Source organism: Aspergillus udagawae (assembly GCF_001078395.1).
Source record: "Aspergillus udagawae IFM 46973 DNA, scaffold_8, whole genome shotgun sequence".
Taxonomy (NCBI): domain Eukaryota; kingdom Fungi; phylum Ascomycota; class Eurotiomycetes; order Eurotiales; family Aspergillaceae; genus Aspergillus; species Aspergillus udagawae.
Genome location: NW_025091271.1, coordinates 1,904,028 through 1,927,853, shown reverse-complemented (window position 1 = coordinate 1,927,853; position 23,826 = coordinate 1,904,028). Strand labels below are relative to the sequence as shown.

The 23,826-nt window shown below is 49.7% G+C and overlaps 9 protein-coding genes across 9 annotated transcripts; 5 read left to right on the top strand and 4 right to left on the bottom strand.

Annotated features, from left to right (window-relative positions):
* Nucleotides 1-153: 153 nt before the first annotated feature.
* Nucleotides 154-1,615, top strand: Aud_010142 (Zn(II)2Cys6 transcription factor; the record flags this gene model as incomplete). Its single annotated transcript, XM_043294985.1, has 3 exons — nt 154-351; nt 410-688; nt 746-1,615. 3 exons carry the CDS (start codon nt 154-156, stop codon nt 1,613-1,615), a joined length of 1,347 nt encoding a protein of 448 aa, XP_043150920.1.
* Nucleotides 1,616-1,867: 252 nt separating this feature from the next.
* On the top strand, nt 1,868-3,855 carry Aud_010141 (fungal specific transcription factor domain-containing protein; the record flags this gene model as incomplete). Its single annotated transcript, XM_043294984.1, has 4 exons — nt 1,868-1,914; nt 2,162-2,789; nt 2,841-3,565; nt 3,618-3,855. The coding sequence occupies 4 exons, from the start codon at nt 1,868-1,870 to the stop codon at nt 3,853-3,855; spliced, it is 1,638 nt and encodes a 545-aa protein (XP_043150919.1).
* A 2,574-nt stretch (nt 3,856-6,429) lies between these two features.
* Aud_010140 (uncharacterized protein) lies at nt 6,430-7,250 on the bottom strand (the record flags this gene model as incomplete). Its single annotated transcript, XM_043294983.1, has 4 exons — nt 6,430-6,792; nt 6,848-6,952; nt 7,017-7,183; nt 7,220-7,250. 4 exons carry the CDS (start codon nt 7,248-7,250, stop codon nt 6,430-6,432), a joined length of 666 nt encoding a protein of 221 aa, XP_043150918.1.
* Nucleotides 7,251-8,567: 1,317 nt separating this feature from the next.
* On the top strand, nt 8,568-10,357 carry Aud_010139 (uncharacterized protein; the record flags this gene model as incomplete). Its single annotated transcript, XM_043294982.1, has 9 exons — nt 8,568-8,748; nt 8,818-8,936; nt 9,003-9,147; nt 9,199-9,294; nt 9,360-9,666; nt 9,727-9,851; nt 9,909-9,956; nt 10,018-10,110; nt 10,176-10,357. The coding sequence occupies 9 exons, from the start codon at nt 8,568-8,570 to the stop codon at nt 10,355-10,357; spliced, it is 1,296 nt and encodes a 431-aa protein (XP_043150917.1).
* Nucleotides 10,358-11,257: 900 nt separating this feature from the next.
* Aud_010138 (uncharacterized protein) lies at nt 11,258-13,479 on the bottom strand (the record flags this gene model as incomplete). The annotated part of the gene is made up of 5 exons (XM_043294981.1): nt 11,258-11,401; nt 11,449-11,829; nt 11,901-12,170; nt 12,243-13,254; nt 13,331-13,479. 5 exons carry the CDS (start codon nt 13,477-13,479, stop codon nt 11,258-11,260), a joined length of 1,956 nt encoding a protein of 651 aa, XP_043150916.1.
* A 562-nt stretch (nt 13,480-14,041) lies between these two features.
* On the bottom strand, nt 14,042-15,164 carry Aud_010137 (alpha/beta hydrolase; the record flags this gene model as incomplete). Its single annotated transcript, XM_043294980.1, has 3 exons — nt 14,042-14,593; nt 14,687-14,973; nt 15,038-15,164. 3 exons carry the CDS (start codon nt 15,162-15,164, stop codon nt 14,042-14,044), a joined length of 966 nt encoding a protein of 321 aa, XP_043150915.1.
* A 630-nt stretch (nt 15,165-15,794) lies between these two features.
* Nucleotides 15,795-17,163, top strand: Aud_010136 (uncharacterized protein; the record flags this gene model as incomplete). Its single annotated transcript, XM_043294979.1, has 2 exons — nt 15,795-16,763; nt 16,831-17,163. The coding sequence occupies 2 exons, from the start codon at nt 15,795-15,797 to the stop codon at nt 17,161-17,163; spliced, it is 1,302 nt and encodes a 433-aa protein (XP_043150914.1).
* Nucleotides 17,164-20,286: 3,123 nt separating this feature from the next.
* Nucleotides 20,287-21,078, top strand: Aud_010135 (LOG family protein; the record flags this gene model as incomplete). The annotated part of the gene is made up of 2 exons (XM_043294978.1): nt 20,287-20,324; nt 20,397-21,078. The coding sequence occupies 2 exons, from the start codon at nt 20,287-20,289 to the stop codon at nt 21,076-21,078; spliced, it is 720 nt and encodes a 239-aa protein (XP_043150913.1).
* A 952-nt stretch (nt 21,079-22,030) lies between these two features.
* Nucleotides 22,031-23,629, bottom strand: Aud_010134 (uncharacterized protein; the record flags this gene model as incomplete). Its single annotated transcript, XM_043294977.1, has 1 exon — nt 22,031-23,629. The coding sequence occupies one exon, from the start codon at nt 23,627-23,629 to the stop codon at nt 22,031-22,033; it is 1,599 nt and encodes a 532-aa protein (XP_043150912.1).
* Between the last annotated feature and the right edge of the window lie 197 nt (nt 23,630-23,826).

Here is a 23,826-nt window from a genome sequence, read left to right as displayed (position 1 = left end):
TCGGTTTCCTGTTAGTCATCTCCAGGCAGCCACATGCAGATTGTAGCGTCCATATGTTGCAACTTGCCGACTGTGAGCTCTGAAGGAAGCTATACATGCAAGGAACTCTACAAGCTTCTGCCATCGTGGCTAACGCAGAGGTTAACCCCCACAATGGACCCAAATTACCTGGTATCTGCCCTGAACAATCCGAATCCTGTGACAGGATGGTGGCTTGGACGGGAGGATGAAAATTCCACCACGGCATCGACGCAGCATTCAAGGACAGACATGTCAAGACCAAAGAGACGAATTCGTCCCCACAATAAATCCCGACGAGGGTGTTTGAACTGCAAAATCCGGCGAGTGAAAGTAAGACTGGTCGCCGAAGTTGCTCCTCATTTCGTACAACAGACTAACCCAACAGTAGTGTCCGGAGAATCATCCTGCTTGCGAGAATTGCCGGGGAAAGGGCTTGGTCTGTGTATACCCGCCTGGGCTACAGAACAAGAACGACGTCCAGTACCTTGGAGATCCAGCGCGGGATGTCTCAAGCCAACTTGCATATCTGCAGCCCCGAAGACAAGCTGCAGAGTTTACCATTGCTGATATGTCTCTCCTCCAACACTTCATTACCGACGCTCATCCACACCTGCCGATAGGTAATGATGATGTCTATAGGCGAGCGCTTCCGGCGCTTACATATAAAGTAAGGCCCGTGTGGAAAATGACGAACCTAGAATCTGCTTGCTGATACTTGGACCAGCATGAATATGTGATGCATGCCATTCTTGCCCTTTCTTCCTCGCATTTAGCACTTCTAACCGGATCCGCCCTCCCTGTTGAGGCCTTGGGACATCGCCAACGGGCGCTCCGAGGACTAAATCAAGCAATGTCCCAAGCGCCAGCCGAGGCCAGCGACGCTGACGCAATGTTGGCAGCTTGCTATATATTGACCTTTCAGTCCTCGTACATGCTCGATGGCCTTACTGATTATATCATGATGCTCCGGGGTTGCGGCTTAGTGACCGGATTGATGCGACAACGGAACCTGCACGGATCTTTCTCGATCGATGCAAATTCGCATATAAAACACATGGAAGCACAATTTGGCCAATTCCCTACAATCGATATTCGGATTGCCTCGGACGGTATTCGCTCACTGAGTCTTGTGAAACCTCTGTTACAGCATCCAGTCGAAGAAATCTTCTACCGGCTTTTGTTTGACGTCCTCGTTTCTCTCGAACAGTCGGCCTCCTGCGCGGCTTATCTCCGTTTCACCAACATCGTGAACGAGTTTATCACTTTACCCCAATCCGAGGTCCACCATGTCCTCGCCCCGGAGAATCAGATTTCGCAGGTGTTAATGGCTCATTTCCTCGTCATACTGGCCATCCTTTCCCCGATAACGTCGCTGGAAGCAAGCAGTCGACTTTGCAATGTTCCAATGGCGGCAATGTTGTCCTGGGTTGAAAATATTTGTATGCAGATGTCCGGAAAAAAGGCCGAACGATACCTTATATGGCCCAAAAGTGTGGTGGAAACTATCCGTGCTAGCACCAGCCGAACGGGTGTGCTGGTTGATGACGTTCTGGCCTTGATTTTGAACTCCCCAGATAGACTCCTCCTATCATAACATGAGATAATGGCCCGATAGAGCATGGTGATATTTTTCTCGGTCTAGACATTTTCCGCTTACTCAGCACCCTCGGGCTTAGGCGTCGCAGACTCGGAGACTCGGGTGTTGTTCCCAAATTCAACTTGGAATTATGCCATGAATAGCATCTTCAGCGCCCCTTTCGGCATAGCTGCTCGCTTAAATTAGATCTTACTGCCGACACACCTACCATTCGGGTCAGCTAGATGGACACCACCGCCCCTGCGCCTTATGGAGGCCGACTGCGAAGTGCCTGTGATCGATGCCGACACCGGAAGGTTCGTAGAGGACACGTGACAGTTTGGGAATAGAGAGAATGCTTCGAACTAATCACCATCACTCAATTTCCAATCCTCACAGATCCGTTGCGATAGAGCCAAACCGGCCTGCGAGGCTTGTCATTTCGCCTCTACTCCCTGTATATTTACTCCGCTGCCGATCCAGCCGCGCAAATCAGTCCGCGAGTAAGGTTGACCCCCTTCCACATGCATGTGATCTCAATCCTGATTGAGACTCCATGATCAGACAGTTGCAAGACACCAGAGCTGAAGTTCGCCGACTGGAAGAGGCCTTGAGAGCGGAGAGAGAGCGCCATCAGAGTTCCAGTCCCAGTCTCCATCAACCCTCCGGGCTCGTCAATGATCTTTTTGATTCTCGTGGCTTCGACGTGACTTTGAAAGCTTTTCGGTGGCACCTTGCATATTGCACTCCTGCTTTTGCTGCCTCCATACAATCAGATCCCGCTTTTGACCTGGAGGAGCTGCTCGACCGGGTGGCGGATTCATTCGACCTGCAGTTCCGGACAAAACCCGCCCGAGTAGTCTTGCCAAAATGGCCCCCGCGCCGCCTGGTCGAGGCGTCGTTGGAATACTTTTCGAGCAATGGATTGTACTCAATTCATCCCGTTGTCGACATTGATGCACTTACCTGTCTACTTGACGCTTCTGACTTCGATGATTCCGCGATTGGAACAAATATTGCCGACCGGGCCTGTTTAGCGGCATTGACAGCAATGATTACCAGGATTCGTCGACAAGAGCCTGCATTTGCTGATGCAGACCCTGATGCTTACGTCCAAGCAGTACTTTCTGTGCTACCCCAGTTAATGATGGAACATACTAACATCCGAGCTTTGGAGGCGTTGATTATCCTCGTAAGTCATGTTTCTGGCAAGGTGCTCCATCCCCGCGTCTAATTGTCAAAGGCACTTTATATCGCCCCTTTGGGTCAACCGCAGACAGCGGAAATACTACTCGCTATGGCCGTCCGGATCCTCTTCAATTTGGGGGCGCACCAAGCTAGAGCCACTTATGAAACTACCGCCCAGAAGCATCAGCATCAGCACTTGCGGGCTCTGTTCTGGACCTTTTACGCCGTAGACAAAGAAATGTCGCTTCGAAAATGTCAACCGCCGATGATCAATGACGCTGACTGCGACTTGACTTTACCTGATAAGTATGTTGCACAATCGTCTGAGCACCAGTTCTTCACGTCCGAATTGTCACCCAGAGAGCTTCTTTATCCCTCAGATCTTCGTCTGGCTATGCTCAAATCAAAGGTCTATCATTTGCTCTATTCCGAACAAAGTTTGAGCCATTCAAGAGCGAGACGACTTCAGCTCATCCGCGAACTAGACCAACAACTGAATGACCTGAAATCCCATTTCCCCAACGCTTGTAAACCTGACGCCGTTGTGAGCGGAAATGTGCCTGATTACCTTATCCATGATCTCAGTTTACGGGGCGTGAATGTGCATCTCGAGTACTACCACTGTCTTTCTAAGATCCACGGTGCGAGCGCCATCGGCACCCCGGTTCTGCAGAGTCTGTCTCCTCCATCTACAAGTATGGAGTTATGCTATCAGGCAGCTCGATCTACTTTGATATATCTGCGTCGAATTCGTCATCTGATCTTTCCTGAGACATTCTGGTAAGCAGTGACATTGACCGACGGTGTGAGTAGTTCTGACGTATACTTACAGGATATATGCGCAAATCCTTCTGACGTCGAGTATTTCGCTCTACATGCGCATACTCTCAGCACCCAAACAGTGCGAAGTCCAGGATGATGTGTATCTCCTGGAGAGCACAATCGATGTGTTTCACCAGCTAAATTGTGTCGAACCCAGCAAGCGTTTTCCGCCCTTCGTTATCATTGAAGCTTTCATCCGAAGATTGACATTTCTGGCCGAGCAGTCTTTGTCGAAGGTCGCGGACTAATACCACGCCATACTTGTTACGGAAGCATTGTGCGATGGGCGTCTGACTGTCGTCAACCTCCAACTGCCTGAATAACAGGGGGAATGTAGCATGCGTCTTGCAACCCATCCGTACAGGATACTTGGGCTAATGAAACATATTTTTACTCCCCGGTCTACCGCGCTTTGAGTCATGAACACTGTGATCAACAATATATGCAAGGCGATCACATGATATGTGAAGCATCATGTCCAGCAATCATGTGATTATGTCAACAACCGACTTCAGAAGAGGAGCACTTTTCATACCGAGTCCTTTTTCCTTTCAGGTATCTCAATTGATAAGGATTACCCTGAAGCCATATTTCTTTTGAAGGCATGGATTTTGACGACATCCAACTTCGGCAGTTCGACGTTCTCAAACAAGACTGGATCAGGCTGTGTTCCACCTCATCCAAAGGAATTTGTGACCTAGCAAATCGTTACCGAAAACGCGATGACTGCTTGCTCCGCTCAATGCACTCTGGCTCATTCAATTTCAGTCTAAGATTGCATTGGGAAGATGGCGGCGAGGACTGGCTGATACGATTTCCGCTCCCAGAAAAATCGATGTTTCTAGACGAGAAAGTCCACAGAGAGGCCGTACTCATGGAATTCATTGGTAGCAGGACCCAGATTCCTGTCCCTCGTGTCATCGCGTATGGAGCCATGAGAACCCTACTGGTCTTGGACCCTTCGTTATCATGACCTGGATTGAAGGGAGGAAAATGTCTGAGATCGTTCTGAAAGACACGCCAGGGAAGGACGATATTTTAGACCCTGATATTGACTCCCGAACGTTGGGGCTTCTTTATGGCCAGATGGCGGAGATACTTCTGCAGCTTTGGAAGCTTGACTTCAATTACATTGGTTGCCTAGGTCAAGACAAACAAAGTAGGCAGCATATGGTTGACGGCCCGCCTTTGACATTGGAAGTCAACGAGCTCATGCGGACTTACGGGCTGGGAGATCGCACTCCGTCAGGCGTATATCGCAGCTCTACCGATTATATTGCATCATTGTTGCAACTGCAGTCAACTCACCTGAGGGAACAACGGAATAGCGTGTATGATTCCGAAGATTGCCGGGAGAAGTATGCCTGTCGCCATCTGATGAAAGCTATAGCCTTGGATTTCATTTCCCAGGAAGATAATCACGGCTCTTTTAAGTTGTTCTGCGACGACTTCGGACCCGGCAATGTCCTCGTGGATGACTCTCTCCGCGTCACGGGAGTGATTGACTGGGAGTTTTGCTATACAGCTCCCATTCAGTTCGCTGGAGTATTCCTTTGTGGCTCCTTTTTCAACGGCCTTATTGAATTATTAATGAAACTGGTGCTGCCGGCTTTCTCGATATGTTTCTTCCCAAAGCCGAGTTTTTTTTGGACTGTTTGCAACAGAAGGAGGGGACAACTGGGGCCAACCCTGAGGACCGACTTTCGACACGTATGCGGAGATCGGTCGAGGACAAGAGCGCCTAGTTTATTCTTGCGGCGCGGATGGTATCGTCCGTTGACATGATCTACTGGGAATTACTCGATGAATTCTGCTGGGGAACGCGATTGTCTATTGAAGAGAGGATCCACAACGTCACTACGATCCCTGAAAAGCATAAAGAGCGCGAGAGGTTCGTGCGTCTCAAGACGCCAGCTTTAGGAATACTATGCTGAGCTGGGCGAGGAAACAACAATCGAATACGAGGAGGAGCGTTTATAAAACAAGAGGAAGCTTTCGACGATGGGACAAGATGTGCTAAATCTTCTTCTTCACGCCCTGTTGAAGCCCGGAGTGCAGGAAACCATATCTCTTCACCGCTTTGCATTGGTTTCTTTTCACTGGGCTGCGTGGTTCGCCTTTTAGCAAAGAGATTTATCGTCAGGTGACAGTCTAATTCTATTAACATTCTTTGCATGCATGCTAGCATTGAGATTATATCTTTAGCAAATAATCACTGGTTTATACAGAAGGCTTAGAGTCCCTTTTTCGTGCCATCAATCCCTAATCCATTGACCCTCACTTCTCCGGCTGCACTACGTAGAAATGGCTTAAAATGTCATTGAAGGAAGCATCCTCTGGGATGCATATTTAGTAGTAAACCATATTGCCTTTGGCCGAAGTACCTCATGCAACACAGGGGCGACTTGGGTTCTTCAAATAATTAAATGATTTAACCCATTGATCTAGCGAGAGAGGTTACGGATACAGCCCATGAACTGACATGGGTTTGGCGCCAATTGGATGAAGCGCTCTCGATTGTTAAAGAAGTGTCCTTGTAATAGCTGCTAGATTGAGTGATTTTATGCCGACTATCCTGTCTGAAATTCCGCACCATAGCAGTAAGAAACCTATTCAACTATCCTGGAGAGGGCATTACAGATGGATTAAATTAAAGGGAAAATAATAACATCTGTGTCAGGAGCACTAGCAGATAGCAAATACACCAGCATTTCACATAACCCTTCCCGCGCAGCATCAGGCTTGCAACATTCCATCAGACGCAAGCGATTTCACAGCCTCGCTGCTAACAAAATCAACAGTGACTCTAGATCGCCTATTGTTCAGGAAGGATTTATAAACTTGCCAGCTTCAATAGCTGCTACCACATCACTCCGGGGGTGGATGTAAGATGCAATCTGAGAGCTGTCAGCTATAGACGTCCGCAAGAGCAAACCCATCATATTCCCAAAGACGATCATTCCGGCTTTGTCCAGGTGTGTATAATCCTTGGGTGTAAGATTATACTTTGCTGCATTTGTTGCGCCGATGCTGTTGAGATACTTGGTGGACGCTTCGTTCAGATCCACATGTTCGCAGTTTGTAGCCTTTGCGGCAGCCTTGGTGGCAGCAACGACGTTCGCCAGCGAGAGAACAACATGGCCGGAATTGTCGAAGCTTCGACGGCTCAGAGAAGTCACCAGAATCTTGGGTTTCATGTTAGTGAAATTTCTTATATTCAAGCGCGGACTCGTGACTTACTGGGGTTCCCCCTGCCGACCGGACATCGGCTACCATCTTCTCCAGATTTGCCGTAAATTGGGAGATGGAGACTCCAGACGTTGACTTCTGGTCATTGTGCCCGAACTAGGTATTATAATCATGTTAGTATAAGTCCCTGGAGGCATGGCCACGGAATCTGGTCATTTACTTGGATTGTCACGTAGGGATGGTAGTTCGACTTATTCTTCTTGACAGCGTCGAGAACCTTGGCCCAGTACCCACCGGCCACGAAGGAGGCCGTTGTAGCACCGCTATGGGCGAAATTGGTGCCAATTGACCCATCGGCCAACGTGGCTAGGAAGCCATCTCCCCAGCCTGAGAATTATATCGCCGCCGTCAGCCACCATCGACCTCCGGGAAGATTGAGGTCACTTGCCTCCATTTATTGCTGTAGTTGAGTCTCCAGCCAGAAAGAATGCAGGTTTAGATGCCGCGGATCGCTCTAATGGAGTAGCAAGAGTAGAGCATGGGAGCAGACACAGCACTGACTGTAGTGCCCCACAGATGGTCAAGAATTTCATGATTATGGTTATATCACGAATACGATGTTGCAATGGGCAAAGAGTTCGTTCTCTGGCACGATGATAGTCCTTATATAGTTTTCCAGACTCATCAAACTGAAACTATAATTGTGGCATAACACTCGACTTTCATTCAGCCATTGGTACCGCCATTTATTCCGAATAAATGGGAATACAACAGTATGCTTCTGCAGGGTCCAAGCCGATGTGATGTATGGCTATATCTTGCCCTCTAACGCTACCGAGTCCACTTGATGGCCCCTCGTGCAATAGTGTCTGGTAATGTTCTGAGACATTAGAACTTCGTCAGTATTAGGCAGACCTATTGTGTCAGTGGTGGAAATTTCTGCTTTATGCCGGCGAGACTTATGATCAGGTGTTTTGCTATAGCCTCTCGCTCCACATTACCCCGTTCTCCAGCCGATCCCCCGTTCCTCCGTACCAATGGAGTTGCATTGGGTAGTATCTAGACTATCCCTAAGCGGTAACCTGAGACAGCCAAATGTTGCAAAAGGCAAGATCTGCATCGATAGCCCCAACTCTATTGTACCCTTGCGCTAAGTCAAAGCCTCTCTAGTGGATGGAAAGCTTGAAACCCTAGCTTGAGCTAATTGTCTGATGTACACTCTGTAGAGACTAGCTACTGGGACATGAGCAGTTTCTGCTGCTGTACGAATACGAAACTTTCTTTTTACCCAATCCCCTGATAATCTGCTGGATTGAGTACCCAACGAACACTCTATTATAGTTACTTTGCAACACAGTTTGTGGAGTTCAGACCCGCCCATCACGCAGCTGATACGATCAGTGGTCCATCCTGTTGAGTTCAGTTCGACTGCAACGCCGGCCCGAAACTCCGTATAACCTTGATCAGACGGAATAAAACGAACCGGCCAATTGAGGAAAGGACTGGAATGAAACAGATGAGGGGAAAGGAGCGCTGTCTCGGGGTAGTGTATTTACCGAATTCACCAGCAGAGTTGCGCATAGATGAAACATCTTGATGGGGGTTGCTAGAATAGATGCTGCTCACTTGTTCATATAAACGATGATAAAACCCTTTGCGCCTTTGCTGCCCCTCTCATAGAGCACAGGTTTACGATCATTTTGGGTCCGTCTTCTCTTCTTGATATACTTTTGGCTATTCAGCAGGTGCTTCTAGCGCATTTAAGTTCACAATGTTGTTCAGCAAACTGATTTTAGTACTTAACACTTCGTCCCTTGTCGCAGCAGCAACGTCATGGATTGTTCCAGGTGCTGTATGGAAGGACACCAACGGCCAGAAGATTGATGCCCACGGCGGCGGCATTTTCCAACAGGGAAATACATTCTACTGGGTCGGCCAAAGTGCTAGCACGGGTAGTCACTCCAAGAATGATCATTTCTCTAGCAGCAGCTGGACACCTAGCTGATATGTACCACTCACAGGTGAAACACCCTACATGTACTCATCCACCGACCTCCTCAACTGGGTTCCGCACGGTGCGCAGGCTCGAATCCAAGGCATGTGGCGTCCAAAGATTGCCAGGCCTAATGGGAAATACTGGGTACACATTTCCTTCTAGTTGCATTCCTGGCCCGTCTCTTCGGTAATAACTAATGACCTTTCCCAGATATACGGACAGGTGAACCGGCTTGTTCAACCTCTGGAGTCGTCAACATTGGTTGGCGGTTATCAGGCCCACGGCTCTGGACAACATCTCCCACCCAGTGGGTACACCTACTCGGACACTGGCATGTTCCAGGATCCCAATGATGGTACGCGATAATCCCAGAGCTTAAGCTATGAATATTCTTAACCCAGACTAGGGACTTGGTACCTCTTAACCAGTGCAGACCATAACAACCTCCAGATTAACCGAATCAACTCGGATGGTTCGGTTGGCAATCGGGTGAACGTGCTAGGTTCGTACCATCGTTCTATCTTTCAATATTATGCCATTTTATTGACCAACCTTTGTGGCACTCAGCGGCCGGAGCCTATGAGGCTCCAGGCATGTTCTATGCCGGCGGCACCTATTTTCTGATTGTTTCTGGCAAAACCGGTTGGAGAGGCAATCCGAATCAGATGTTCTACAGTGACAGTATTTCCGGGTCCTGGCACGGGCCCCATCCCATCGCTCCTGGCTCCAGCAATACATACGGCGCGCAGAACACATTTGAGCTTGTCATCAAAGGAACGAAGGAGACGACTTATATCTACATGGGTGACCTCTGGGACTCCAAGGGGGGACCTAGCTCCAATTACCTCTGGCTCCCGATGTCGGTTGACACACGGTTAGTGCTCTATGTTCAAAGCTACTGAGGTCTTGCATGCTAAACAAACCTGCATATCAGTGCTAAGACTGTGACTTTGAATTATCACTCCATGTGGGTTGTGGACGTGAACACTGGGGTTGTCTCCTTTCCCAAGTCTAAAAAGCGATATGAAGCAGAGGATGCTATCCTGTCTGGCCGTGCCGGTGAGTTGTTTCTGCATTGAGAACATCTATTGCCCGTCTGTCTAACTTGTATGGAAGTCGTTACTGAGTGTGATCATTGCCTGACCAAACGGTCCGTCCATAGAAGTATGTATAGAACCCTCCCTGCAGCAACAGACAGGAACAGTTAACCAAAGCTCCTCTTCAGTTGATCATGAGAGCGAAGTCGTGTTTGAGAATGTTACAGGCACCGGGCAGCCTGAATGGGTATCCTTCCACTACACCGTGAATAACCCTACTAGTACGTCTTCCTGCTCAATCCGCCTAATACATCTACATACTGACATGCAGTGTGTTCTCTGTTAGTGGGTGATGCACATATCTATGTGAATGACGAACCAGTTCCGTTGAACATATCAGAGCTGAACTCTCGGGCCGGGTATCATGAAACTGTCCCTGTCCAACTTACCCTCAAGCCTGGTGACACCAATACCATCAGGTTTGCCGCTATGGGCACTTCTGGTAGGGCAATGCATTTAAAGACTTAGTCCAATTGGTAAAGCTAACCTCGACTACAGATTTTGAAGTCTTCTTGGACGGAATAGAGCTTCATGAGTAGCCCTTCGGACGAGGGTGACGACGCTGGGCTTGATCTCGGGCCCAAGTTGCTTCTTGGTTAGGTGGAGTGAAATATATCGTTCCAGAGCCGGACATCAGCTGCCAGGAATGCCTCGTACAGAATAATTACAATTCAGCCTGCAGGATGCGCTTGTGCAATTGTAGAAGGCCTTGCTTGAACAAGAGGTACTGAAGTCATTGGAAGGTCGGTGCAGGTTGAAAAGGAGCATCCGGAGCACCTTGAAGTGGATATCGGCGCCCAGGTTGAATTGCCAAAGGTACAAGTCTTTTAGCCTTGTTGACCAGACCCAAGATATAGTCCTACGCTTGTAAATTCTTAATGCTACTAATACTCTCACATCTTTTCCAAGTCGTCAGGAGGCGACACTCTAATCCAACTCCATGTAGGGTCCTGAGCGCCAGCAGGCCTTCAACATCAAGATGAAACTCCCTCGGTCTGTCCCTCTATTGCTTGAATTCTCTGCAGCAATTGCACATATGAGCTGCTGATACTCCAACAGCTGAGCGAACTCATCACCGCAATTGACTCATCCAACAATCTACGCGCCCCCCGGCGACACAGCAGATTTCCAATTCCTGGAAGCTTGACGCAGCCTGATCCATTCGCAATCCACCTTTGAGTACCCGTCGTTTCCAAACCTCCTAGGTCGAGCGTGGCAGAGGGTTCCAGGTCTCGGTCAGGACCAGGACAACCTCTCTCTAGCAACCCGTGCCGCCGGCAGAGCGTGGAATATACCCACAGAACCAGTACGGCTCTGAGTAAGGAGGCCGGCATTAAGAAATGCCCGCAGTGATTTGAGCGGATTGTTTCAAAGACCTGAGCACCATACAGCACCGCCAGACGCCCTTGAAATGGTGATTGGGCCCATTGACTCGATAGAATATCCCACGACGTATCGTCCATTCTCCGGTATATGACGCTTAAGCAAACAGATTTTATTCGCGGCGTTGGGCTGTAATAGATCATCAGGCCCGAGCAAATCAGCATGCGGTGGAGTACAGCTGCTTTTGTATGGGCCTCGCCACGTTCTGCTCCAAGGAGACTCTTGAGTGTTTCCGCCGCTGCGAGTCTGTGTTCAGACCAACAACCCTGAGAGGAGCTATCCGCGTCGTCGTTCATGACAATGCTTGTCAGATAGTGCAGGATAGTCTGCTTTCCAAGCGTTCCAGTCTGCGACCATGCCCACATCCAGTTTTGGTTCGCAATGGTTACAGGTAGGGACGGTATCGTGGAAAAGTTCCTGACTTCCATGATTTGAGCCCATTGCTGAGCACCGGGTGCATCCCAGCAATCGTCCGACTGCGGCAAGCAATTCTGCAGCTCGTCCGCCCTCATAACGTGGTTGAGCCCAAAGCTATAATTCCACCCGAAATCAATCAGCTGCGAGGGAGTCAGAAGTTACAAACTGCCATCCTTCAAGCCCGAGTCTGAGACATGGACGAAAAGCTTACCCAAATGGCGAACCCTACCCGTCGACGTTCCTCGTCATATATTGAGAGCTGCCATTCTTGACCAAGCGGGAGCTGTAACGCGGAAATCCGTACACGAGGGAGGATATTTGAAAGAAGCCTCTTTCGTCGTGCAAGAGTAACCGGGACAGCCTGGACCAATTCTGCTAGTTCAAGGGCCCTTCGATTGCCTGAGTACATCAGGCCGAGTTGGTTGAGAAGAATGGTTTGCGTGATCCAAAGCTCACGACTGGTGCGATTGCATTGTTCACACTGTACTCAAATTTGGCTAGTTAACTGGGCTGTATTCAAACTGCCAGAGGTGGCCTTGGGGTATAGTCTCACTGTGTACGATGTATATCGTCGGACCAGCTCATGCATAGCCCTCTGACAGGCTTGCGAGCCCTCCAAATCTGAGAAATGCGCGCCGATGGCCGCAACGGTAAGGACCAGGAATGGATTCATCGTCGCAGGGGAAAAGGTTGGCTTATGCAAGATCGGAAAAACAGGGTGGAAATGCTCAAAGTAGAGCTGGACCCAGGCATTGAGAACGAGAGCAGGCGGAATGCGCAACTCGATAAACTTGGGATAGTTGGATTTGGTTTGCAATACGGTAGCCATCTCGAACACCTTCTGTGGGACACCGTCCGGAACCTGCTCAACAAGGGCCAGATTTTCCTTTTCGATATCCTCGCTGGGGATAGTAGTCATGTCCGGAAACACTAACTGAGCGTCCAGTTCAATAGAAGCTGGAAAGTACTGCCTCGGGTCGATGGCATCTTTATCCATATCTGGTTCCTGAATGTTACCATAGAGCCCGGCGATGGTGGCTGAAGCGGATGCTACAGCATCGCTGGTGGATTTCGCAGATAGCCCCATGTAGTCATCGTCGAAACCAAAGTTGAGCCACTCGCCAAAGTCATTCCAGTCCAACGAGAAGAAGGGAGGAACCGTGATCATATCGATGGCTCCATAGGTCGCTTCGGCCTGGGCGGGCGAATGTACCAGTGCCTGTTCATACAGCCTCTGATTCTGGGGGCGAGCTGGCGACACTATGTCTATACTATGTGAGGCATTCGTGGCCTCACTACCTGCTTGAACCTGTGTAGAGGGAAGATTCAGACAATGTCCCCTAGGCAGTTGGCCAGTGCGTGTGGCAGATTGTCTGGTGCGCCTGGAGACCGGATAGGAGCATTCTCGATCCTGGTCGCAGCAACGCTGACATGGCTCCTTCCCATCACATCTGACTTTAGATAGCCGGCACGATTCGCAGGCTTTTATTGCTCTGCGTCTCTCAGCCAGGGGCTCCCCCGAGTCCGTCTGATGGACAGACGTATAGTGGCGAGCAAGTGAGTCTCTGCGCGTCCGGTCAGTGATTGCCGCCATATATGTACCAGTTGGTAATGAAGAGGAAAGGAAAGGAATCATGTTACCCGCGGCTGAAGGTCTGCCGACAATAGGAACAGGAGAAAGGCTTTTCCTCTGTATGTGACCGCAGATGGCGCTGGTAGTGTTCTCGTCGGTTGAAGCTTGTCTGACAGGTGGTGCAGCGCATGTCCAGCAACTTCCTGGGACGAGGCATCGTGGCTTTGAGTGGGGATTCATGGAGTGATTGAGCAACTACTGAAGATACAAGACTCAAGCATCTCTGAATGCATACAGAACACACTTTCCTTGTAGCGCCATGTTTGTGTAGACTTGGAGCTTAAAGGGATTTCGGGAGGAGAAGGTGGGCCTTCACGGATATGCCCGGAGTCCCGGGACGGTCTATTAGGGAAAGGGTATGTAGATCTCCTTGGCATTAGGGCAACCTGCAGTAGGCCAGTACTATGCCTTACCTATATAGAAAGATGATGAAGAAGACTATCCTAATACTGCAACAGAGCTGTATAAGAAGAGCACGGGCACCTGCCCATAGTTTAGGCTACCTTTTGGGGGCCTAGTAATATCTATGTAATCTCAAAGTCACTCTAGCCCATTCTAGAGGCAAGGTGCTGATATGGAAAGTGGTATGCTCATTTCATCCTTTCCTGACTGTCCAGGTTTTATATACCGAGTACTCTATATTCAATCTACTGTTATCGTCCAAGTCTGCCTGTCGCTAAGTGGGTTGGCTATCCGGTAGCACTATATGCCTAGGTCACCTAAACGTGTTCGGCCAAAAACTCGTAGCCTGGAAGGACACTCTCCTTAAACTGGGCCTCATCCCTTCCTAGCCCAAAATCAAACCCGTGTTGCCCTCCTTCCGCCAAAATCAGCTTCGTCTCCACCCCCAGTCCCGTCAGATGCTCATGCGCGCGCCGCGAGAACCGAGGGTCAATAAACGTATCCTTCGTCCCAGTCAGGAGGATCGTCGGAGGGAATGCAGACGAGAAGAAGGTCGCTGGGTCCACACGCGCAAGGTCGCCGTCGTGAACACAGCGCTCCAGATGCTTCCCTTCCTTGAAAGCTAGAGCCATCCAGGCGTCTCGAGGCCTGGAAAGATCGGGCATAGGCATGGTGCCCGGTACGATAAACTGCTCCGGTGAGATAACGGTCATGGAACGGGGTGGCTCGCTGAAAACACGCTGTGCCAAAGACTGATCAATTGGAGGCATCATTTCCGAGCCGGGGGTCGGCTGGCTCCAGGTGTCGTCGGAGAAGTAGGCGGCTGCGTAGAATGCTGCAATCGCTTTCGGGGGGTCAGTTAGGCTTCCCTGTGAGAACGAGGCAAGAACGTGAGCTTTTTTCTTTCCTCATGCCCGTGGTGGCTTGAAGAGGAGAGATTGGGACAATGTGGTTAAACCCACCAGGTGTAAAGCCAAAGTCCCACCGGAAGATTGACCAAAAGCGACAACACGACTTGGATCCAGTGTGATTCCTACTTCATTGCGAATTAGATCGGGAAGCGTTGTCTTCGTCCAACGAAATGCATCCCTCGCATCCTGGATAGGACCGTCATAGAGGGTGACATGTGGACAGAGACGGTAATCCGCCAACACAACAACGAACCCGAGGTCGAGGAGAAGCTTTACCTCTTCGGGATTGAAGAGAAACCTGGATCCGATAGTGAAGCCGCCCGCATGAAATCCAATTGCTGTTTTGATATACAGTTAGTACAACTTGGTTCTTCCAATTCAAGCATGGGTGGACTATCTTACCTATCGGTAGTTTCGTGTTTCTGTTGTCCAATCCAGTCTGAGGCCAGTACACAGTCGCTGCGACGTCAAGGCCCTCGACGGTCTTGTATACAAAATCTTTTGTGGTCATGACGATCGGTACGTCCATGATAGTGTTAGCAGCGGATTGGGCCACTGTGAAGGCTGGGAACACTATGATCAGTGAATTAAAGTAAATACCTGGTGAAAAAGGACCCCCTGAGCTATTTCGCCTTTCTATATGGTCTCGTGAATGATCTGGTTTGGCTCTCGGCTAATGTGGTACGGATCCCCGATTGTCTCGGATATTGTGGGGTAATAACGATATCTCGGAGCTGCAATGTCGCATTCAACCAGCAATCCAGTGCATAATCTCGGGCCGAACACCTGGATAAGAATTGAATATTGCCGGGTAGGAAGGGATCAACTGCAGATCTCGTTAGAATGGGAAATTGTTCAAGTCAACCTAGTCAACCTAGGCAAACCAGTCGATACGTTGTTCCGGTGGGTTGCGCTTTTTGTCACCATTCCGGGCAGAGGCCGACGGAAGTGTATGAGTCTCGCGCTTGTTTGCTTTTGTTTTGGCATAAATATTAGTCAACTAACTACAGGGAAGTTATCAAGCCCGGCTGAGCAATTCTTTAAATAGCAGGTTGTCTGTCCAATGTACTCCAGTATTCCCTTGTTCGCATCTCTATACCGATTTAGCTTGGTTTTATACCCCCTTCTTGGTCGTCCATTGACAATACGACTTACAACAATGCTCTCGGTCACTGAGAATGAAGGAAACTCTCATTCTTCCACGGTTGTCATCATCGGAGCAGGGCCCGTCGGGCTCCTGACAGCATTGAGACTGGCCCAGAGTGGTATCAAAGTCGACATCGTTGAAAAGGAGGAAGGTCTCGGCGATGCCCCTCGGGCGTGTTCCTATTATGCGGCAGCTCTGCACGCGCTCCAAAAAGCCAATGTTCTGGACGATATCAAATCTACCGGCTTTACAACCAGCGGTCTCTGCTGGAGGGGCCCACTGGCTGACGACGGCAACGGAGGGAAAAGACTAGGCGAGATGCTTGCTTGTCTACCAATAGTGGGCACAAATGACTGGGACCATGGAGTGGTGAACCTCCAACAGTCAAAACTGGCCGGTCTTTTCTACAAAAAAGCGGTCGAGACTGGATTGGTCAAAGTTCATTTTGGCCTGCAGCTCAAAGGCATTCAGCAAGATGCGGACTCGGTGACTGCTACGGTCATTCGGGCAGATGGGAGTCACGAAACCACCTTCCATGCTTCATTCCTCGTGGGTGCGGACGGAGGGAGGTCGACGACCCGGAAGCTACTTGGCATTCATTACAAGGGCCATAGCTGGCCGGAGCGTCTGGTGGCCATCGATATCTTGATAAAAGATGCCGAGTTTGATGATAATTACCCGAGTTCGCTTTTTGTTGATCCCGTCAATTGGGGGCTTGTTACGCCGCTAGAGAAACCCCAGCGCGAGAAAGAAACCCTGTGGAGATGCACGGTGGCGCTCGATCCTAGCGATCAGCGAGGAGACGACCAGGTGGTTGCGGAGAAATCCATCAGGAGCCTTCTGTCCAACGTTGTCCCGGGCCACCAACTCGATACAGCAACGGTGGTGAGAGCATCTCCGTATCGGGTGCACCAACTTTGCGCTACTACGTTGAACAGTGGACGCTGTGTTTTAGTTGGGGATGCCGCCCATCTCAACAATGTATGATCAGCTTCCCATAAAAAACGAGCCATTTCCCAGACCTAGGCTAACACCACACTTCCTCTAGCCTATGGGGGCCATGGGCCTCACCACGGGTATTCTCGATGCCGATGCTCTAGCGGACGCTTTGGAGCTCATTATCCACGAAGGGAAGCCCATCGGCGTCCTCGACACGTACACCGATGAACGACGCCGCGCATTCCAGATGTTCGTCGATCCTTCCTCGTCGCAGAACAAGCTGCGCATCGCCAGCGACGTCAGCACTGCAAAGCAGGACTGGCTCATAAGATTCATGGCTCGCGCATCCGGTGACGGTGACATGGTGAAGCAGGCAACAGAGGCTTTCTTCAGTGTCTGGCGGACTGACATGAGAAAGATTCTGTACACTCAGAAAGCTTGATTAGGTATATCTAAACACACAGACGTTCGGGTCATCAACTTCCCAGCAGTACTATTCTGCGAATGACATCAGTGCTTGTAGTTGAAGGGCACTACTCCATATTCTATGATATATCAATGACACAGACTCTTGGGCGCAGAATTGACACTGCGTATGTAGATTTGTAACGCGATAACCCTCCCATCACAAGCTGCTGATGCCATTTTTACCTGGCACCCAACTAGCGCCCCAATGCTAGTTGTCTTTTGCAATGGCCACTACATGTTGCGCTTGCAGAAAGAGTGATAACAGTGAAGGGCCTTTATTTGGCTTTATTATTAATAAAAAGGCTTTTGAATGATGACAATTTACTAGGCTTTTTCCGCTGACTTGAATACCGCTATAGCAGGATCACCAGTTATGAGGGTCGACCCATTTAACTAGATTGCATTTCCTCAAGCCTTGGCACTGTATATTTGCTAATCATGATTTCTCTGCAGGAAGACAACTACGAACACGAATAGTCGTAAAGGTATCCCTACTGATGTACCGCTCTGTCACCAACCGAATACAATGGCGATATCTGGATTTACTCTAGGACATGAGAGATCAACTCATCAGTATGAGGCCACAGAGCCATGCAAGTAACCTGTACTTTCTGGCTACTTGCGGGCTTTAATCATTAGCTACATTTGTGCTGTCCGCCAGCCTAGAGGACCTAATCCTAGCTTTGTACCTAAGCTTCCTTCTCGCGGCACTTGCAAGCCTGAATTGCTTGTTGGGTGAATGAATCAGTTGTGGCCCCATGGTGTTGCATGCGCTATATCCTAACTACCACCATCACAACTCCTGCTGTAGGTGCTTACCAGGAGATGTGTTGGCCCAGACATGCGCAGAACAAACAGGAAAACATGGATTTGGAATTTCATCTGCCCTTCCACTCCCAGGATTTCTGTGCGATTTATGATAGAGGATATAGGCAGTTGCTGATTTGTCTTCATGTGAATCCCTTTGCAAAGTCTTGCGCGAACAAGAGAAAACCCCATAACCTCTACACCGCAGCCGTCTTGCGGTTGACGTAGAAAATTGTCTAACCTGATCCTGGCATGACCTTTAAAGTCTTTAGTGATTATGAAGCCTTTGAAATGACTAATGGGCGTAATCTGAGGGGAGAGCTTACTTTTACACGTTGCTTATGGTTTGCAGAGGGCTTATAAATCATAAATCAGAGTGTTGTAACAGTTTCAGAGAAGAAACCAAATTTGTGTCTTTATCCAGTATGCTAGCCCTAAGTGGAGAAGAAAAATGCCTATCTTCTCAATAACCGGGGGCAGCGGTCATTAGGTTGTTGGCAACTAACACGATCGAACCGATCCAATCGTTCAGACTGAATATTTTCATATTTCATGTATCAAAGAGACTGGTACCCTGATTGACGTCCGGGTCCTTCAGTCGCTCCTACTGATGCGTTGTATGATGGCAATGCCGAAGCATCCCGTTCAGCTGAGATTTGTATCGGAGTTCTCAAAGAAAATGGTTTTGCCTTGTGAACAGCAAACCAGAAACTCAGCTTATAGATCCGCGACATGAGACAGGAATGAAAGGTGGGAATAAAGTTCTCTCGCGAGAGTACAACTGGTACCAGCAGGATAGCACTATAGATTCCTGTTTCGTCCTGCTTCCACTCCAATTGGGGGATGGTGTACTCAAAAGGCGGGAATTTCGTCTCGCAGAAGTTTAGAGGACGGCCGAAGAAGTCTCTTTTCTTTGTCGGGAAGTCATTATTAAAGGTAGCGCTGTAGAAGGTGGTGCTCGTTAATTTCCCTCGTACGAATTTGAGCTGTGGAACGGCGGTATTGGGATCTATTGGTGTATAGCAGAGCATGAATCGGACAGCCTGGCTAACCAGACTATGTGGGTCCCGAAGTGGAAGTCGAAAGCTTTTTGGCTGCTCCAATGTCACGGCCAGCTCACCAAGGCTTTCTTTGGACCGAGGATCACGAATGATCTCCCGATGATGCAAAGAGTACTCTTGATGGAAGGTACTCATATTTACTAGAGGCGGTGCCTCATCCACTGCTGGCTTTATTCGCACTTTCCTTTCCTTTGATAAGATGGTTTCTTGCTTTCCAGAGACAATAGCAAGGCGATTTAGCTTGACTCGAATAGCATACGTGATTCGGCATGTTGAAGGGGCAAAATCATCCCGCAGTTTACCTCCGAATCCAGAGACAGTGGCGTCTCCAAAAGTCGGGGGAGGTTGTAAGTGAGCGGTTCTCACGACAGAATTGACGGTGGGGTGATGGCAGGAAGAGGCAGGCAGATAATCAACGACTGTAAAGGCAAAAGGAAATTGATATTTTTGATTTTTTCTCAAGATGCGCGGGTCTGGAAGAGCAGACTCGTCGAGTTGTTGCTCGAAATTTTGGAATTGAAGGTATCCCTTGCTAGGGTTGCTGCTGCGTAGATTTGTTGTCTCTTGTCCTGTCGATCCACCTGTCAGGAGTGACTGTCTTCGCTACGTGGATACTGTGCGCACGAGAGCATCTGCTAACCTATGAAAGATATCTCAATGTTATCAAAACGTACGTCTTTGCCTGCCAAGAGGGAAACGGTCCCTTCGATGGTATCTCCGGTTGTGAACGATGACATAAAGGTGCCGTTGGTGTCATGGTCATTTCGAAGGGCGATGTCGACGCTTATAAGTTGATGGGAATCCAGTTCCATGAGAGCAGGGTACAGAGTGACTAAAAGTTTAATTATAAATGAGGCTATTTCGCATGGGACAAGCGGTAGGGAAGAGTAAATGAACGGAGATTTGTCTTGTAAGGAAATCAATCACATTTGAGGCCACTACAGAATACCATGTTGCATGTATGACTCTTTCTCTTTGCTTAGTTTGGTCTAGTCTCATCGCACAAACGCTAGTCCCTCGGCAGTTGTTCTCTCGGCAGTTGTTCTCTCGGCAGTTGCCTCCTCGGGATTAGCGCTCTACAAAAATACACGGACGAATACGACGAATACGCCGAATCCCCACTCAATCCTTCCGTTTTGAGTATAGTCTACTTTCCCGCTGAAAATCTCCTTCAGCCTTGCGTGTGCCAATATCTTGCGATCCTTGCATACTCCGTAGTTGACTCTATCATGGCGCAACAAGAAAGACGAACGGTCATCTGCGTTTTGTAGGTTAACTTGAGCGAAATACGCACGATCCCCTTGAGCTTTGTCCCGCCGTAGCTAATACTCATACTCAGCTGCGGTTCATTGGCCGATAAATCTGGCCACCACTTGGAAGCGGCTCGCCTTCTCGCGCATGAATTCCATAAGAACAATGTTCAGCTGGTTTATGGCGGTGGCACCGTGGGTATCATGGGTGAGCTGGCCAGAACCCTAGTATCATTATCTGGCCCACAGGCTGTCCATGGCATTATTCCTAAGGCACTTGTCGAGGTTGAGGAGGGCTATAAAGATATCGACCGTCAAAGAGGTACGACAAAGGACTCCAGTCCAAACAGGCAAGGCAAGGCCGCGGAGCGCGTTGTGTCGCACTCGATCGAAGCGTCGGACTATGGCCTGGTGACCATTGTTCCGGACATGCACACCCGCAAGCGATTAATGGCTCAGAAGGTCCTCGAGGGAGGTCCCGGCTCAGGCTTTGTCGCGCTAGCGGGGGGCTTTGGTACCATGGAGGAGCTTATGGAAATGACCACCTGGAACCAGCTGGGGATTCACAAGGCCGGTGTGGTCTTGCTGAACATCAATGGTTACTGGGACGGAATCCTGCAGTGGGTGCGGGCCTCTGTGGAGGAAGGTTTAGTGAGTCAGGAAAACGCGGGAATTCTCACCCAGGCGACTAGGGTAGAAGACGTTCTGAAGATGCTGAGGGAGTACCGAATTAGCAATGACCGATTGAAACTGGACTGGGGTCAGGAGTGAATCATTGATTGAGCACGACGAATCCCAAGTGTCAAGGAAGGAACTGTAAAGGCGAGTTGCTCGCGGTATATCTTCCATCTTCCGAAATGTGGTCGTCCTAGGAAGGCAATCAGAGACTTCATACCCATTCTACCCATACTATCTAGTCAGGTGACGTCTAGTATTCAGATTACTACCTATTTTTCTAGTATTCTAGCCACACCACTAAAATATCTATATATTTTATTTAATACTATGATGATTTATTATATAAATATTATATATTACCTATTATATAAGGTAAAATAGCTTATATAGGGGAGTAGTGGCACTCCCTAAGATTAATATGAAGAGTGGTGCAGAGATATATATATCTTACCACCACTATCCTAACCATCATCAAAAATCTAAAATCCACTATAACTCTAGTTTCTCTCAGCAAACCTAATATTTTATGTACTATATAAATAGATATAGTCATTCTTTATCTATAGATATAAAAATATATCCGTCTCTAGGCCTAGATTTGCGGATTGGGCCAGCCAGTCTAATTAACCATGGTTTACTGTACCTACTGTTAGTGCGGGCAGCGTACCTCCGAGGCTATTAAGATACTTATAATCCAGACTTAGAGATTCAGTTTACTGAGCTCTCTTTAGCCGGGCAAGCTTACATGATGTACCTATCTTCGGAGTCTGAGCATCATAGAGATGATGATGGTATGCCTATACATTTCATCGGTGCGTGTAAGGACTGTTAAAGGTTTCAGGAGAAAATAATGGCAATAATGATGATGATCTACTTACGGTTCGTCGAGGGAGTCCGCCGAATAGTGTCTCGTGACCCGAACGAGGCTTGGGTGTTCGATTTTTAGACTGGGTTTCAGATTTCATTTTGAATACATATCTGAGTCAAAGACGGCAACTGTACTAAGAACGAGATCTACAATAAACAGTGACACGAAGCAATGCAACTAAAACTTTCCCCGTAAACCACCACGCTCAACGCCGCCCCAAAGAACAAACTTCGGCTCCAGTCCCTTCCCAGCTTTCTCCGCCTGCGCTAAGCCTTCCGACTCCGGCAGAAGGACCACGTTCTCCGGGTAGATCTTCCCCAGAAGCGCCAGAGCAACGACCGGGTCTTGCACGGGAATCACATGGAGACCGCCATTTTGAGCTGTAACGAGGCCGTCTTCGTGCCCCGTCTCCAGGAGGACGGATGCGGCGTCGTGGACCACGGTGGATGTCGCGCCGTGCATACCGTTGGATGATGTCGCGGATTCACTGGCACTCGATGCCCGGTAGGCGTAGCGATGGCCACGCGCAACCTGTCCCAGGTCAACGGAGACGCACTTGCCGTTGTCGAGCTGGAGCTGCAATTCGAGCTGCCGGACCGCTTGGGATGACGAGGTCGAGTCGGGTGTCGGTGGGACGACTCCGATGCTGGTGCTTTGTACGCTGAGTGCTGGTGTGCCCCAGCCATTGGCCTCAGGGTATCTCTGGGACTGAAGCACTGAAGGCTTCTCGGTGCCGGCGGGGATCTCGACGCGAGGCGCCAGATAGTAGTCCTGGATTCGGTAGTCGAAGATGACACCTTTGGATGCGTCGTCGACCAGCTTGGCAGGGATATACTGGAGAAGATGGAACGGAGTTGGCCCACCGGCCAGGAAAGCGGGCAGGACCAGGCCATGGGCATATTGGAAGCCGTAGCCGGGGCTGGCCTTGGGCGAAGTCAGGCCGGAACGAGACAGAAGGCCCGGAGCAAGGAGAGCCTGGGCATGTTTGACGATTGCCGATTGGGTGACCTCCTTGGTCAGAAGGTGGGTGAGAAACTCCGACCGGGATGGCTCAAGATGCCGGATGCCTCTAGCGGCTCGACCATCAACAGGGATGATCACATCCTCGTAGTTCTTGAACGGCAGCAGGGCGTCACGCAGGAGGACCATCTGGTGCATGTACTCGTTGAATAGCTGCATCAGATGCGACTGACTGCGACGGCCAAACATTAGGTCGACATTGGGCGGGATGAGCAGATGGCCCTCACAGGGGCTGCGAAGGTAGAGGTCGGGATTGAATGGGCCGCCTGTGTGGTTGCGCGCGTACTGGACGAGCGTCTTTCCAATACGTCTGGCCTGCTCAGCGATTTCTCGGCGGGAGTCATCAAGATCAGTGTCGGGGAAGCGCAGAGTGGCTTCTCGGGTGTTGATGTCAAGATTAGCGGCTAGGTTGTCAAGCAGTTGCGCCCGCGCTGGTCTGGCGTTTGGTGGATCTGGGCCTAGCCGGAATACAACCGTGTCCAGAAGTGGCGCAAAGCCTTCGACTAGTTGACGGGGCGTGTAGAGACCGGACTTGAGGCCCCAGGCCTCGCGAGGGGTGCCCTTGTCGTGCGCGCCGGCGTCAGGCCGGACGGGGATACTCTGGCCGACCAGGATAGGGCCTGCGCCTCCGGCACCGAGACCGGATAGGCGAAATACGGTGTCTGCAGTAGCTTTCATGGCGGCAGCTCTGATCATGTTGTTGTCAAAGACCAGCTGGAGGAGGAGGATTCGAAGGACACCGAGGCTCGGACGCATCGTGCCCTGCCCTGCGTAGTTATACCAACGACTGGAGGAACGGACAAAGGCAAAACTAGGTAAAACGTCGCCGCCATGTTGCGGAAGCTGACAAATTGCGTATCCAATTGCTCCTTATTGTGTTGTGTGCCTCCGTCGCCTTTGCTCGCAGAGTCCGGAGAAGACTGGATGTGGTCCTCGCGCCGCCGGAGTTCGTG